At 41.9% G+C, this 18,187-nt stretch overlaps 1 protein-coding gene across 1 annotated transcript; it reads right to left on the bottom strand.

Annotated features, from left to right (window-relative positions):
- Positions 1 to 996: 996 nt before the first annotated feature.
- On the bottom strand, positions 997 to 17,937 carry LOC114693970 (histone H2A.V). The gene is made up of 5 exons (XM_028870558.2): positions 17,831 to 17,937; positions 9,576 to 9,653; positions 4,965 to 5,078; positions 1,927 to 2,056; positions 997 to 1,288 (listed from the first exon to the last, which is right to left on the bottom strand). The coding sequence occupies exons 1-5, from the start codon at positions 17,831 to 17,833 to the stop codon at positions 1,227 to 1,229; spliced, it is 387 nt and encodes a 128-aa protein (XP_028726391.1). The 5' UTR covers positions 17,834 to 17,937; the 3' UTR covers positions 997 to 1,226.
- Positions 17,938 to 18,187: the final 250 nt, after the last annotated feature.

The raw sequence follows: 18,187 nt of genomic DNA, 5'->3' as shown, positions 1-18,187 counted from the left end.
CATTAACTAGTGAATTAACTTCAATCTTGTATGTTCCTTAGACATCATCTTTAAAGACTGTAAGTTACTGCAGGCTTGTTGGATCAGTGAGAGACTACAAGTTAGAACTGCAGGACAAAAGCAGACACTTTGATAAAGCAACATCATTTCTAGGGAAAGGTGTGAACTCTGGAGCCAGGAAGGTCTAGGCTCAAAATCTAACTCCACTGTCCTGTCTACTAGCTCAGTCACCTTCTGGGCAGGTCATTCGATCCCTGTGGACATCAGGCATCATACTCATAAGTGGGACAATAAAATTCCTTCATCAGTGACGCAGGCAGCATCGGCACACGTGGTAGAGTGCTCAGTAAAGGACTCAGCTCATTTCATGACCCATTTTCACCCTGAACACACAGCTCCCTTTGTCCACCACCTTTGCAAGAAAGATTTGTCTCCTAATTGCTGGCATTAGTTCACAAAGTTTTCCTTTCATGGTTGCACATAATAAAGTAATGGTATATTACTAAACTTTGATTGTATTCAAGATTCAACATAGTCAATCATGGTACACTACTTTCCAATTTTTTTTTTTTTTTTTTTTTTTTGAGACAGGGTTTCTCTGTATAACAGTCCTGGCTGTCCTGGAACTCACTGTGTAGCCCAGGTTGGCTTTGAACTCAGAGATCCACCTGCCTCTGCCTCCCGAGTGCTGGGATTACGAACGTGCGCCACCACCGCCCGACCCAATTTTTGTTTTAAGATTATTCTGAAAGACTAATTTGCAATTTAAAATTTCAATGTCTGAGCAAAATACTTTTTTTTTTTTCCTTTTAAAAGAGTCTTTTGGCAGTCTCTTGTAGTCCAGACTGCCCCAGAACCCAATATGTAGGCAAGGGTGGTGAACTCTGAAGGTTCTGCCACCCACACGTCCCAAATGCTGGTGCTGCAGGAAAACACAGCCATGCCCAGGTGTGAGCAAAGTATTTCCAAGACACCATGAAGAAATTCTGAGACAAATTAATTTTGTAAAAAATGTTTTATCAATTCTATTTTTGTATAAAACACAAGGGAGAAACCTGGTCAATCACCACATGACCATGACCACAGGGAAAGGGACTTATCAAACTTCGAGAGTCTAAAAACATACAAATGTTTTTTATCTTGTCTACAGCAATTGTCTGTGCTCTTCCACGGGTGTTCTGTCCCAGTCACAGACAGTGAGGGACAGCAGGCTGGTTCAACACGTCCTAAGCAGTTTTCTGCTGTCCCTTCTTCCCAATCAGGGATTTGTGGATGTGCGGGATCACACCTAGAATGAAATTAAAAAATATTTTAATGTACTTTTCTTTATTTTAATAACACTCTGTATATCTTAACGCTTTAATGCTAAAGCAAACAGGCAATTATACAAAGGGTGGAATTTATTTAAGTCCTTTTCACATTTGGATCCTATTAAACCCACAGGAGGCCATGAACCCTTGGGCAGGAAGAGTAAATGTAGCTAACTACAAGGTTCTGCAAGGATTCAGCAACTTACCTCACACCTTTATAGATCCCCAATACACAATCATTTTGGTCCTGCCAAGTCTATCACATTAAGCAACTTCTCAGGATCATGTTATTTCTCTAGCATAGTTCACAATGTGTAAGGAAATATCTTAAACCTTAGGCTTGAAGTATCCAAGCTAAAATAAAAGCAGCACCACACATGACAACAGAACAAAGATTTACTCAGATCACTATGAAAAGAGGCCTGGAGGGTCCTGAGTTGTGGCTCAATTCGAGTATTTACTGTAGCATTTATGAGGACCTAGGTTCACCCCACCACCACCACCAGAACTGAAGTATACTTAACACTTGTGGAATTTCAATTCATAGGGTTTCTAGTTAACCATTCAAATGCACAGGTTTACTGATCTGAATGATAGATATATTAATAATACATACCGCCCCCGGCTATGGTAGCCTTGATAAGTGAATCCAACTCTTCATCACCTCGGATTGCAAGTTGCAAGTGACGTGGAGTGATGCGCTTTACTTTGAGATCCTTGGAAGCATTACCTGCCAACTCCAGCACCTATAAAGCATCCATGAAATAACACAATTAAGGAGACAGTAGGTTTCCAATTGCAGGAGAACAAGCCTCTGTACCTGTATCCAGTACAGTTCTTCCTGTATCACTGCATGCTTTTACGACACTCAATACCTCCCACCGACTCCCCTCATATTCATTCCTTGCACAAACATATAGAGAAACATACAAAAATCTCTTCTTCCCAAGACAGGGTTCCTCTGTGTAGCCTTGGCTGTCCTGGAACTTGCTCTATAGACCAGGCAGGCCTCAAACGCACAGAGATGCCTGCCTCTCGAGTGCTGGGATTAAAGGGGTGCGTCCACCCGGCTGACAATGAACTTCTAATCCCTCCTGTCTCCATCTCCAAGAGCAAACATCATAGGTGTCCACCACACTCCCAATGAATGACACTGGAGACTGAACTTAGGGCTTCATGTCAGCCACAGCAATGCACTGTTGCTGTTTGTAGACATAGTCCCTCTTTGCAGCTGTCTAGTCTCTGGAATTTTGGGATTAGAGTGTACCCGCTTGCCCAGCGAACACTGCATTTGTTATCTGTCTATACCTGCCATCAGCTCTATGGGCACTGTTACATCTTTGATAGACGTAACAAAAATAACTCTACAGAGCATCCTCATTTAAGCAGAGCAGAGACTGTATCACACATCTGAATCAAATGTTGGCAAGCTTCAAAACCTCCCAGTGCCTTACCTCAGGCCTCTCGCTGGTCTAGGGTGAGCCCTGCATCAGTATGTTTTGAAAGCTCTCCAAGAGGTTCTAGTGAAAGCCAAGCCTGAAAAACGATTACCCCTGACATAAACTGTTGGCTTAGGGATCACAGTTTTACCTCTATTAAATAACAAAACTCCATATATATTTTTGTTTTTGTTTTTTTGAGACAGGGTTTCTCTGTATAGCCCTCGCTGTTCTGGAACTCACTCTGTAGACCAGACTGGCCTGGAACTCAGAGATCCACCTGCCTCTGCCTCCTGAGTGCTGGGATTAAAGGCATGAGTCACAACTGGCTGGAGAGATGGCTCAGAGATTAAGAGCACTGGCTGCTCTTCCAGAGGTCCTGAGTTCAATTCCCAGCAACCACATGGTGGCTCACAACCATCAAGAGTGAGATCTGGTGCCCTCTTCTGACACACAGGCACACTGTATACAAAATTAATTAATTAATTAATTAATTAATTAATCTTTGGGGTTGGGGATTTAGCTCAGTGGTAGAGCGCATGCCTATCAAGCACAAGGCCCTGGGTTCGGTCCTCAGCTCCGGAAAATTAAAAAAAAAAAAAAAAAGTGGTTTGCTGGCCCTCTTAAATGTTAAAAAAACAAAAACCAAGTATACTAGGACTCCTTTTAAAATTGGCAGAGTGATACCTTGACAAGATGGCCTAGTCTACACAGAATTCCAATCAGCCAGAGTTATCTGTCTCTAGCAACCCAAATAAACAAACAAAAACTTCCCCAAACTAAGCAGAACATAGAGCGAGTTCAGGTCAGCAGAAGCTGCTGTCTCAGAAAGCGAAACAGAAAGGAAAGAAGGGGATTAGCCTATAGAAAAATGTCTGCCGTACATCAAACAGTGAAGGGGAAGATGAATAGGAAGCTCACTTACACAACTTAAGTAAAACATAGCTCTCTGAACAGATGAAGATAGGTCTCTTCTGTATCCCAGGATCTAATCAATATTTATATGTATAATTTAGCTATCATTTGGCTTAAAAGGGCTTACTGAGAAATGTTATCATTTATACTATTTTCTACAGAGAAAATATTTTCCAGTTTCAAATAACCCTGGACTTTTAAATTATAACCTGTTTTTATGTTCAGGCTATCTGATTATTATTTCTCCTGCAGTTGTACATAAAATGTTTTTCCATTCAAAAAAAGGGGACAAATACTATAGAATTGTATTACATGAAATATACAGAATATATAAATTCATAGACAGAAAGATTAGACGTTATCTCAAGATAGAAAAGAAAGGAATATAGAGCAATGATTTCCTAAATACAGAATCTCTGTTTTGTGTGATGTAAAAACCCCACAAATGGGGCTGGAGAGATGGCTCAGTGGTTAAGAGCACTGGCTGCTCTTCCAGAGGTCCTGAGTTCAATTCCTGGCAACCACATGGTGGCTTACAACCATCTGTGATGAGATCTGGTGTCCTCTTCTGGTGTGCATGAAGACAGGTCACTCATATACATAAAATAAATAATTAAAAAAAAAAAAAACCCACAAATGGACAGTAGTATCAGGACATAATATCATGAATGTAATAAATCAATACAATTAATGTAATTAATGAATATCATAAATATAATTATTGAATGAATACTGCGAATGTAATCGATGAATACCACAAATGTAACTGATATCATGAGGATAATTAATGAGTATCATGAATGTAATTAAAAAATAAATTAATTAAATAAAAATAAAGAAAGAAAGGAAGGAAAGAAGGAAGCAGCCAGTGAGGAGGTCAACTTCTGCAACCCCAGCACCCAGGAGGTGGAGACCAGGATCAAAGGCTCATGGTCACCCTCTGTATGTTGGAGTCTGGGGCCAGACTAGACAGTATGAGGTTCAAAAAAACAAAAGTGCATTAATCTCTTTAGAAGTATTCTCAGAAGAACAACCCCCCCCCCCCCCCCCCCCCCCCCCCCCCCGCACTGGAGAGATGGCTCAGTGGTTGGAAGCACTGCTACTCTTCCCGAGGACCTAGGTTCAATTCCCAGAACCCACAAGGGAGCTCGAAACTGTCTATGGCTCCTGTTCCAGGGGATCAGACACCATCACACAGACATAAATACAGGTAAAACACCAATGCACATAAAACACAAACAAATAATTAAAATAAGTATTCTCCATATAGTCTCGGACCCCACATGGCTCCCCCACAAACCTCAGCTGTGAGGTACTCCAGAATTGCAGCACTGTACACAGCAGCGGTGGCCCCCACCCGTCCGTGGCTGGTGGTGCGAGTCTTCAAGTGTCTGTGGATGCGGCCAACAGGAAACTGAAAAAGAGACGTCTTGCTGGGAAGCACTGCCGAGTTTAACAACACACGGTTGAGTGTAACCGAACGCTTAATGATATCACAGGCCAAACTTCCTCAGGAATTAACAGTCTAGGGCCTGTATGTATGTGCTGGTAATCAGCCTTAAATCTTGAATTTGTGCACAACAGTTTCACGGTAAAAATGAAAATTATACCATGATGTTATCAATTACATGTTCAATACAGCCCAATAATCACAACTGTATTTGGTCAATTCTTTCACATAGTCACATGACATTGGACCCCCACCATTCTCCTCTGACCCTAACTCTCTTCTTTCCTCAATTTCAAAAGGTCACCTGATAGTTAAGAAAAATCAATCCCTTAGCCAGGTGTGGTAGTGCATGCTTATAATCCCAGCATTTGGGAGGCAGAGGCAGGCGGATCTCCGAGTTTGAGGCCAGCCTGGTCTATAGGGCTAGTTCTAGGACAGTCAAGGCTATACAGAGAAACCCCATTTCAAAAAACCAAAAAAGAGCCGGGCGGTGGCGGTGGTGCACGCCTTTAATCCCAGCACTCAGAAGGCAGAGTCAGGCAGATCTCTGTGAGTTCGAGGCCAGCCTGGGCTACCAAGTGAGTTCCAGGAAAGGCGCAAAGCTACACAGGGAAACCCTGTCTCGGAAAACAAACAAACAAACAAACAAAAACAAAAAACAAAAAAAAGCCAAAACCAAAACAAACCCAACCAATCAACCAACCAAAAAAATCAATCCCACCTTTTCATTGTGACTCTCATTCCCTAGTCCTAATTACTTGCATTCTCTAATCTGCTTATTTAAGTATGTTTTAGTTTGGGGGCGCTGGCAATACAACCCAGGGCCCTTGCACATGCTAAGGAGCTCTACCACAGAGCTACATTCCCCTAAAACTGGAGTTCAGTTGTGATCTGCCATATGGGTGCTTGAACTCAAACCAGGATCTTCTGGAAGAATGGCCAGTTCTCTTAATAGTTGAGCCTCTCTCGAGCCCTACAATGAGGTCTTTAAGACAGTGTCTTGGGTGGGGGTGGGGTAGTCACTCCTTTGTTTCCAGCACTGGGAGGCAGAGGTAGGCAGATCTCTGAGTTTGAGGCTAGACTAGTCTACAAAGCAAGTTCCAGGACAACCAGTGCTACACAATGAAACGCTGTCTCAACACCTCCCACCCCCCAAAAAAGACAGGGCCTTGCTAAGTTTCTCCGACTGCCCTGGACCTTCTGATTCTGTTGCCTCCGACTCCTGAGTAGGTGGAAGCAAAGGCATGTGCCCAGAGATTCTCTGCTTTGGTCATATCTACAGGACCAAGCATCCCTTGAAGAACAACTTAGTGGCTGGCAAACAACTGGAATCCAGCACTGGGGATAGAAGACATTAGGCCCACAAGCTACAGGACCCTGTCTACAGACACTGACCCCTAACCAAAACAAGAAAAAATACTTTGAAAAGGACCATTAATGTTCTTGTATTTCTGATTCTCTTAGATTAGGACACTCATCCACAGCATTAACTTTACATAAATGATCTGAAACCGTTAGAAACCTGGACTTGTTTCCACTTTCAGATATTTTAATATGCATTTCCGTGAACTTCAGTGACCGGCATTACATCCACCTTCTAGCGCATTCATACTACAATTCCTATGTCTCTTTTAGGTTAGAAAGTTCCAACTCCTAGAGAAACCTTTTCTGTTCAACTCTATACCTCTTTCCATCTGCTGCCGCTCCTTCTTTTTTTGTAGCTCTAGAGGCTGAACCTAGGGTCTTACAACATGCTGGCCAAGTGCTTTACAGCTAAGTGACATCCCTCCCTTTCTTTGTATTTTGTCTTTGATCTTGCTGTACAGAGTGTGGGTTGGCCTCCAACTTGCAGAAATCTTCCTGCTTCTGCTTCCTGAGCGCTGAGATTATAAGCTTTGTACCACACATCAGACTTGCTTTCTATTTTTTGAGGTAAGCTGCCCAGACTAGTCTTGAACATATTAGGTAGCCCAGATTGGCTTTGAATTTGTGATCTGGCCTCAGCCTCCTAAGCAGCTGGTATCACAAGCAACACCAAACTCCCTTAGTTACATGGATTTTTTTTTTTTTTTAAACAAAGCCATGCTCATTTTAGTTTTAAGATTTTGTGCATTTTGCCTTGTATGTCTGTATAACATTTGCATGCCTAATCACCTGGATTAGAGTTACAGACAATTGTAGTAGCTGCCACTGGGGTGCTGAGAATTGAACCCATGTTCTCTGAAGAACAGCCAGTGCTCTTAACTACTGAGTTCTCTCTCCAACCCCTACATGAATATATGAATGTATGAAAATGTGTGTGTGTGTGTGTGTGTGTATGTGTGTGTGTGTTCGTTCCCTGTTCTCCAGAGACAGGGTTTCCCTGTTTGGCTCTGGCTGTCCTGGAACTTGTTCTGTAAACCAGGCTGGCCTCAAGCTCAGAGATCCACCTACCTCTGCCTTCCAAGCCCAGCTGCATGCATTTTTTAAATCCCTTTAAACCACTAAATTATTCATCTTACTTTAAAATAGTTGACTACACTTCTTTATTTGTGTCTGTGTCCCCAGGGAGGCCAGCAGAGGGCACTGAATCCCCAGGGTTGGAGCTACAGTTTAAGGTAAGGGATGCCCAAATGAGAGCAGGGAAGCTCTGTAGTCCTCTAGGAGAGGAGCGAGCACTCTTAGCTGCTGAGCCGTGTCTCTGGGTCCCTACTTACTTATCTGTGTGTCAGTCAGCGGAGAGCTTGCAGAAACTGGACATTTCCTTCCACCATCTGGGGCGGAGGCATTTGGAGGTTAATGCCTTTACACGCTGGTCCATCTCACCATCCCTTCCTTTCCTTCTTCTCACTCTCCCCCACCCCTTTGTTTATTTCTTAAAACAACGCAACAATCTCCACTGACTACTGGAAATTTAAGTAGTGACCTAGAATACACAATATATGCTTTAAAGCTAAGTTCCTGGACTATAGAAGATGGCTCAGCAATTAAGAGGACACATTGCCCTTGCAGAGGGCAGAGGATCTGGGTTTGGTTTTCAGCATGCACATGGCAGCTCACTCCAGTTCCAGGGGTTCCAAGGTCAGACTGGCATCGAACTCAGAGATCTGCTTGCCTCTGCTTCCTGAGTGCTGGGTTAAAGGCGTGTGCTACCACCACCCAGCTGATTTCATTTTTAGTTTAATTTTGTGTGTATGTACGGAGGTCCAAAGGAGGCACTGGAACCCCTGGGAAATAGCTCAGTACTTACCTAGAATGCGTAAGCCTAGGTTCCATTATTATTATTATTATTATTATTATTATTATTATTATTATTAAGATGTATCTATTTCTAGACAGGCAGTTGTGGTATACACCTTTAACCCCAGCACTTGGGAGGCAGAGTCAGGCCTCTGAGTTTGAGCCAGCCTGGTCTATAGAGTGAGTATCAGGACAGCCAGGGCTACACAGAGAAACCCCATCTTGAAAAACAAAAATCAAACAAACAAAAATTATATACCTTTATTTTTATGTGTATGAGAGTTTGCCTGCATTGATGTATGTTCACCACGTGTGCCTGGTGCCCAAAGAGGGCATAACTCCCCTAGAAATAGAGCTACAGATGGTTGTGAGTTACCATGTAGGTTCTGGGAACCGAATCTGGTCCTCTAAAACAGCAAATGCTCTTAACCACTGAGCCAACTACCCAGCGCCCCGTCCCACTAAAGATCCATCTGCCTCTGCCTCCCAAGAGCCAGGATTAAAGGCATGCCCACCACCGCCCAATTTCCAGGCCCCTTTTAAAGCATTCCTATGTGCAGGGAATAATTTTTACTCATCTAGAAAAATCTGAGTCTGTAGGTTAAAGTTGTAATAATTCACATACATGAAATTTGAAAATACTTAGGAGTTTAGAGCATACTTCTCAGTCTACACTGGAGGTCTTTTAGGAAATATTCAGAGGATAGTGCAATAATCCAATATTGGCCTCTAACTGTATCCTATCCTGAGAGTCAATGAACCACTGCAAACACTCTCAAAAGGAAAACCAGAGTATACTCACTTGAAGTTTATAAGAGAGAAGAACAGCTATAATCCTCAAAGAACAAGTATTTTTAAAAAGAGATGTATTTTGTTTTTATGTCTATGTGTGTTTGTGAGCAGGGGTTACAGGTGGCTGTGACCCTTCCGATGTGGGTGCTGAGAACCGACCCCAGGGGTTCCACAGGAGCAGCACACACTCTTAACTGCCAATTCAGATTCCCAGGCCCAAGAACTGATACTAATAGGGGGAAAAAGTCACCAAGTTTGTTAAGACATCTTGTTCTCTCATCAAATACAAATGAATGGCCTGCTTTATAATTTAAGTCTTAAGCAGTTACTCTCACATTCAGGGTCTATCATAATAAAAGGACATTTCTGTAACCAATGAACCATCTCTGGTTCATGAATTACAAAGGGAAAGGAAACATGGAACTGTGGCAGAATGGATTCCTTCATTACCTGCAGGCCAGCTCTCTGCGAGCGCGACACCGCCTTAGCCTTGGCCTTCCCGCTGTCTTTCCCAGCTTTGCCTCCAGCCTAGATGAAAACAATTTAGAGTTGAAAATGTTAACACACACCAAAAAAAAAAAAAAAAAAAAAAAAAATCACAAAACAAATCTTTTGCTTTCGGTAAAATTTTCTAATAAAAAATTGAAAACTTAAGATATCTAGGTGATTTCCTGCCTCATTGTAAATATATATGATATTACTTTCTATTAATACATTAAAAAAACCAATCACTAACCTTATTCAAAGTTTAAGGTATGTATAAATTGGTATGTATAAATCTTGCAAATTTCTGATTGATCATATAAGTTTCATGCATTTCAGAAACATTTAGCTTTTCAAAAAAAATCAGCATAACACTATTTTTATAGAAAATTGAGAATTTAGCTTTTGTGGGAGGCAAAGCAACCATGTTATCAAAACTTAGGCTAACAAACAAAACAAACATTGAAGAAGAGAATGATGCGCCTCAGCATCCAGCAATTCCATTTCTGGTTATAGACTCTAACAAGCCAAGCCACAGACAGGTACATTATTTCCAGCAGCCAAACAAACAGAATCAGTAAAGGGCAATGGACAGAAACGAAGGCTGTTGGTCACTGGGTTATGTCCTTACAGAATGTACTATAACTGACTGCTTCCTGGCCAGCCATGAAGTAAACACATTCTTGCTACCACTATGCTTTCCCAAAGAGTATGGGGCCAAGTGAGCATGGACCAAATCATTTGAAACCTCGAGGCAAAGTCTTTTCCCCCACTTTTTTTTTTCTAGACAGGGTTTCTTTGTGTAGTCCTGGCTATCCTACTGGGACTCTCTCTGTAGACCAGGCTGGCCTCGAACTCATGGAGATCTGCCTGCCTCTGCCTCCTGAGCGTTATGCACCACCACAGCCCAGCAGTCCTTCCTTCTTTTAACCTTTCTGTCAAAAATCTGGTGGTGTTGATGAGGAAATAAGTAACAGAGAAATTTAGTACCAGGAGTGGGGGGTATTGCCATGACTAAACTTGACCTGTGACTCTTAGGTTTCTGTAACTGATTTACAGGAGAAATGTGGAAGAGTTTGGAGATGTGGGCTATAGAAGCCCTAGAATGTTATAAACAGAACTCAACCAGCAATTCTGTGGAGCTCAGAAGAATAAAGCACATTTAAAAATACACAACAGGCTGGGCGGTGATGGGGCATGCCTTTAATCCCAGCACTCGGGAGGCAGAAGCAGGTGGATCTTTGTGAGTTCGAGGCCAGCCTGGGCTACAGAGTGAGATCCAGGAAAGGCGCAAAGCTACACAGAGAAACCCTGTCTCAGGGAAAACAAAACAAAACAAAAACCACACAACACAGATGATACAGGGATTCAGACAGGAACAAAGACTACTAGGAAATAGACTAAGAGCCCCTTCATATTATATTTGTCTCTATTTTGCATGTGTCCTGAAACTTTGAGGGCGGCTGATTTAAAGGTGTCACATGAGTGAACAGGGAAGGGACTTTCAAGACTGCGGAGCACCCGAGCTTTGGCACTGCCACTGCTAGCTGCTGTGAGCAAAGATCAGGAGCGAAAAGCTCAGTATTTAAAAACAGACATTTTAGCTGGGTGGTGGCGGCGCACATCTTTAATTCTCACACTCGGGAGGCAGAGGCAGATGGATCTCTAGGAGTTTGAGCCCAGCCTGGTCTACAGAGCAAGTTTCCAGGACAGCCAGGGCTACACAGGGAAACCTGTCTTGGGAAAAACAAACAAACAAAAAACAAAACAAACAAACAAAAAATAAAGGAACAAAACCAATAAACTGCTATGTACCCCAATCTCCCAAACCACATATAATTAATTCTTTCAACTTTAAATTTAAAATAGTTGATGACGAAGAAAGAGAAAATCTGTAAGAACTGGGCTATGCAGACAGCTCAGCAGGTAAAGATAACTTGCACTAACCTTTCCGCTTCAGCCTGACCCCTGAGACTCACTGGTGGGAGGAGAGAAGAGACTTCAGCAAGTTGTCCTCTGGCCTCCATAAGCTCACCCTTACATATACACAATAAATATGTACTTTAAAATGTACAAATGATACAAAATTTCTTATCCCCAAAACTGTGTGTTAGACTGGGCTAAACTCCGTTTAAAAGTTTATTCATGGAAGCTCTAGAACAAAAAGAAACAAACTCACCCAGGAGAAATAGATGCCAGGAAATAATCAAATTGAGGGCTGAAATCAATGAAGTAGAAACCAAGAGAATAATACAAAGAATCAATGAAACAAAGAGTTGGTTCTTTGAAAAAAATCAACAAGATAGACAAACCCCTAGCCAAATTAACCAAAAGGCAAAGAGAGAGCACCCAAATTAACAAAATCAGAAATGAAAAGGGAGACATAACAACAGACAACGAGGAAATCCAGAGAATCATCAGATCATACTTCAAAAACCTGTACTCCACAAAACTGGAAAATCTGAAAGAAATGGATAATTTTCTGGATAGGTACCACATACCTAAGTTAAATCAAGACCAGATAAACCATTTAAATAAACCAATAACCCCTAAGGAAATAGAAACAGTCATCAAAAGTCTCCCAACCAAAAAAAGCCCAGGACCAGATGGTTTCAGCACAAGATTCTACCAGATTTTCAAACAAGAGCTAATACCAATACTCTTCAAATTGTTCCACACAACAGAAAGAGAAGGAACATTACCAAACTCTTTTTATGAGGCTACAATTACCCTGATACCCAAACTACACAAAGATGCAACAAAGAAAGAGAATTACAGACCAATCTCCCTCATGAACACTGATGCAAAAATACTCAATAAAATACCGGCTAACCAAATCCAAGAACACATCAAAACAATTATCCATCACGACCAAGTAGAATTCATCCCAGGGATGCAAAGATGGTTCAACCTTCGAAAATCTGTAAATGTAATACACCACATAAACAAACTGAAAGAAAAAAAATATGATCATCTCATGCTGTGGATATTGCTCTATATAAATAAAACACTGATGGCCAGTGACCAGGCAGGAAGTAGGTTGCCAGGCAGGAAGTAGGTGGGACAAGGAGAGGAGAATTCTGGGAAGTGGAAGGCTGAGGAGGGAGACACTGCAGCCACCACCAGGACAAGCAGCATGTAAAGACTCTGGTAAGCCACCAGCCACGTGGAAGGTATAGATTTATAAAAATGGGTTAATTTAAGATAAAAGAACAGTTAGCAAGAAGCCTGCCACCGCCATACAGTTTATAAGTGATATAAGCGTCTGAGTGATTATTTTATAAATGGATTGTGGGACTATGGGGCTTGGGGAACCTGGAGAGAAGCCCTCCAGCAACAATCTCATTTGATGCTAAAAAAGCCTTTGACAAAATCCAACACCCCTTCATGATAAAGGTCTTGCAGAGATCAGAATACAATGAACATGGCTAAACATAATAAAGGCAATTTACAACAAGCCAACAGTCACTATCAAATTAAACAGAGAGAAACTCAAAAGGGATTCCACTAAAATAAGGAACAAGACAAGGCTGTCCACTCGCTCTATATTTATTCAATATAGTACTTGAAGTTCTAGCTAGAGCAATAAGACAACAAAAGGAGATCAAAGGGATACAAATTGGAAAGGAAGAAGTCAAACTTTCACTATTTGCAGATGATATATTAGTATACATAAGTGACTCCAAAAGTTCTACCAGGGAACTCCTACAGCTGATAAACTCCTTCAGGAAAGTGGCAGGATACAAGATCAACTCAAAAAAATCAGCAGCCCTCCTATACACAAATGATAAAAGGGCTGAGAAAGAAATCAGAGAACCATCACCTTTTACAACAGCCACAAATAATATAAAATACCTTGAGGTAACACTAGCTAAACAAGTGAAGGACCTGTATAAGAACTTTAAATCTCGACAGGCAATGGTGGTGCACACCTTTAATCCCAGCACTTGGGAGGCAGAGGCAGGGGGATCTTTGTGAGTTCAAGGCCAGCCTGGGCTACAGAGCGAGATCCAGGAAAGGTGCAAAGCTCCACAGAGAAACCCTGTCTTGAAAAAAAAGAAAGAAAAAAAAACTTTAAATCTCTAAAGAAAGAAACTGAAGAAGATATCAGAAAATGGAAGGATCTCCCATGCTCATGGATAGATAGGATTAACATGGCAATCTTACCAAAAGCAATCTACAGATTCAATGCAATCCCAATCAAAATCCCAACACAATTCTTCACAGACTTGGAAAAAACAATATTCAACTTCATATGGAAAAACAAAAGACCCAGGATAGCTAAAAGAATCCTGTACAATAAAGCAACCTCTGGAGGCATCACCATCCCTGACCTCAAGCTCTACTATAGAGCTATAGTAATAAAAACAGCTTGGTATTGGCATAAAAACCAACATATGGACCAATGGAATTGAATTGAAGGCCCTGACATTAATCTGCACACACATGAACACCTGATTTTTGACAAAAAAGCCAAAACTATACAATGGGAAAAAAAAGTATCTTCAACAAATGGTGCTGGCATAACTGGATGTCAATATGTAAAAGATTACAAATAGATCCATATCTGTCACCATGCACAAAACTCAAGTCCAAGTGGATAAAAGACCTCAACATAAATCCAGTTACACTGAACTTGATAGAACAGAAAATAAAAAGTACACTTGAACGCATTGGCACAGGAGACCACTTCCTAAATATAACAACCAGCAGCACAGACACTGAGCACAACAATTAATAAATGGGACCTCTTGAAACTGAGAAGCTTTTGTAGGGCAAAGGATACAGTCAATAAGACAAAAAGACAGCCTATAGAATGGGAAAAGATCTTCACCAACCCCACATCTGACAGAGGGCTGATCTGCAAAATATATAAAGATCTCAAGAAACTAGACATCAAAATACTGAACAGTCCAATTAAAAAATGGGCTACAGAGCTAACCAGAGAATTCTCAAAAGAAGAATCTCAAATGGCTGAAAGACATTTAAAGAAATGCTCAACATCCTTAATCATCAGAGAAATGCAAATCAAAACGACTCTGAGATACCACCTTACACCTGTCAGAATGGCTACGATCAAAAACACCAATGACAGTCTATGTTGGAGAGGATGTGGAGCAAAGCGAACACTCCTCCACTGTTGGTGGGAATGTAAACTTGTACAACCACTGTGGAAATCAGTATGGCGGTTCCTCAGAAAACTAGAAATCTATCTACCTCAAGACCCAGCCATACCACTCTTGGGCATATACCCAAGGAATGCTCAATCATACCACAAAGATACATGCTCAACTATGTTCATAGCAGCACTATTCGTAATAGCCAGAACCTGGAAACAACCTAGATGCACATCAACTGAAGAATGGATTAAGAAAATGTGGTACATATACAAAATGGAGTACTACTCAGCAGAGAAAAACAATGACAGCATGAAATTTGCAGGCAAATGGATGGAACTAGAAAATATCATCCTGAGTGAGGTAACCCAGATTCACAAGGACAAACATGGCATATACTCATTCATAAGTGGATACTAGATATAAAGCAAAGGACAATCAGACTGCAACCCACTGATACAGGGAGGCTACCTAGCAGGGAGGACTCTATGATTACTGTGGCTTATAATAAGTTTTGGTTTTGCCCAATCACTGGGCATGCTTTAGTGAAACATTTCACTATTAGGATAAGAATTTGTACCATATCAAGCTGATGAAAGGATATGCTGGCTGTACTTTCAGGAGGAGAGGCTAAAATCTTTTTAGATTATGGATTAGCCTATGAAAAAAAATGTCTGCTGTAAATCAAACAGTGAAGGGGAAGATGAATAAGAATCTCACTTACACAATTTAAGTAAAACATAGCTCTCTGAACAGATGAATATAGGTTTCTCCTGTATCCCAGAATCTAATGAATATTTGTATATATAATTTAGCTATCATTTGGCTTAAAAAGGCTTATTGGGAAATGTTATCATTTATACTATTTTCTACAGAGAAAATATTTTCCAGTTTCAAATAACTCTGGACTTTGGAATTATAACCTGTTTTTATGTTTAAAAAAAAAAAATTGGGCTGGAGAGATGGCTCAGCCGTTAAAGGCTAGACTCACAACCAAAAAAAACCCAAAACATTTAAATGGAAAATGCTGAAGGACCACTGAACTCGATGTTCTATTTACATGTCTACATCGGTATAAAATAATGATTATAAATGCTTAAGAAGGTGAAGTGCAAATGTGAATTTAACAAGAAGCAGATTTCCAACACTGTACACAAACTCCTTTGTTACAATATCTATGCTTCTAAATAAAAACAAGTTTATTCATGGGAAAAGGAGCACACTGAAATATATTTTCACTCCTGAAAAACTTGGAAACTGGATACTTTGCTATTACTCTAATAGACACACTTTTACTTCCTGTCAATTAAAAAAAAAATCTTTATATCTTTACCAAGGAAAATAATGCCTCCAGTATTTTTTAATCTAAAGTTAATGCTTGTGTACGTTTGGACAGATATTGAAAACCTCTCACCAGAATTTGAGAAAGAAAAAAGGGGATCATGAAAACCAACTGCTTGAGCAAATTAATCTATTTACAAACAAGTAACTCATACTGCCTGTCAGAGTAATTTCCTATGATCACCACATAACGATGGCAGCTGACAGATCTTTTCTAGTTCAAACTTGGATACTTTCCGTTAGCCAATCTGTTTATAGTCATCTACTAAACACCTCACATGTCATCAACATGAGACAAATCACATTATTTTTGGTATGAGAAATGATAGCCTGGGGTTGATTTAACTTTTAAGCAAGCAGCGCCTGTTGAAGATACCTGGTCTTGTGAAGATGTAGATGAAACTCAAAGTAATAAAACTGATGTTATAATGAATTTACTATAGATTTGTTCAGGAGACATTGACACAAATGAAATTTAGCTAAAGGAGCACTGCCTGCAAATACCCCAAAGGTAAGTAGACTGCTAACCAGGCCTGCTAGGGGTAAGGGAAATTTAGGTGCTAGGATATAGTAGTTTATTCACTGGGACTGATCCTGCCAATCAGACTCCATTCCCGTGACAAAGGAGACAGCGCTGATTTGTGACCAGTAGTTAAGCCCAGATTCCCATACCCAAAGACAGATCTCTAACTGGCAGCTCAAGGGGGCAGGAGCACAGGGTCACAACCATCATTACGTCCTACTCTGCCATTTATTCCCTGTGCTCTTATTGGGAAAAACATAATTCTGCCAGGCGGGCAGGATGACCCCGGGTAATAACTATCTGAAAAAGAACAACACTGGCTTACTTACAATAATCCTGGCAATATGTAGTATTTTTGCTGTGTAAATCTCCTATCTGCCTAAGTGGCCAGACTTGCAATCTCCTGCCTCTGTTTTAATTGCTCGAAGTGTAACCTCGGACCCGAAAAGAGATTTCAGGATGACAATGTCTGTGGAATGCACAAGCTTAAAATGTACATAAATTAGTAAGAGCTTCCGTTGAAGGCCGGCTCTTGCTTGGGGGTGTTAGCCCAGACGTACAAGCGTTACTAAAGAGCTTTTCTTTAATTAATCTCTTAAGTGTGTAGAGAGAAAGAACCCTTACTGGAAAGGCATATTATTTCTGTAACAGTAAAAGGATACTTAAAACAGGAATACCGACATAAATACAATTCCAAAATGAGAGCGTCATTCTAACAATCTTGACGCAACGCATAGGTTTCTGTTGCTTTTAGCACTTTCTCCTCTCCCTGAATTTTAGAATGGGGCTAAAGTTTTGTTCACTTTCGTTTCTTAAAATCCGCTTTCAACTAGATCTGAACTGCAGAATGAAAAGATACTTTAAGATGAAGCCATGTAAATAAACTCCTGTTGCAAAGAAGTTGGGGGAATAGCCCGGTGACCGCCTCCAGCCGGTGCAAACCGCGAACCGACTGAGCGGTACTGGTGGGCAGGATCAGAACTCCTCCGATCCTCCGCAGGGGCATTACGTAACCCAGGGCCGAAGACTCAGAACTTGCACGGCTGCAGCCGGACCTCCTCCGTGCGCCGCAGAACCCGCCCCTGCTTCTGCCTCCCGCGTCCGGCGCGGCCCCCCAGGCGGAGTCCGGCCCCAGCGGGCGCTCCCGCTCGGCCGCGCGACACCGCCCACTCCCGGCTCCGTAGGTGGAGATGCCGCTCGGGGCTGCCGCGCGCCTACTCCCCGCACGACCCCGCACTCACCATGGTCTCGGCCGCGAGACTCCCGCTGTAGCCCCGCGCCGCCGCCGCCGCCGCTCTCGCAGCCGGACCACCGCTGCGGGAGCCGGACAATGCCCCGGGCCCGCCTCGCGCCGCCGCCACCAATAGCCGCTCACGTTGTTCATTTGAACCTCGGCGGCGGGCCAATTGTACGCCTCCTTCTAGTCAGAACCCCGCCCCTTCGGCACCGCCTCCCTAACGGCTGTTTGTTTTTGCGCACGGCACTTGGAGGCGGGGCCTCCAACCCCAACATTGACGCGCTCTCCGCCTCTCTCCTGGCTCGGAGTCTGATGAACAGAAGGAAGAACCAATGAGCGAGGAGAAACGCCAATGAAAACA

Source organism: Peromyscus leucopus, chromosome 7 (genome assembly GCF_004664715.2).
Source record: "Peromyscus leucopus breed LL Stock chromosome 7, UCI_PerLeu_2.1, whole genome shotgun sequence".
Taxonomy (NCBI): Eukaryota; Metazoa; Chordata; class Mammalia; order Rodentia; family Cricetidae; genus Peromyscus; species Peromyscus leucopus.
Note: the sequence above shows the minus strand (reverse complement) of the source record. Positions and strands in the feature narration are given on the sequence as shown.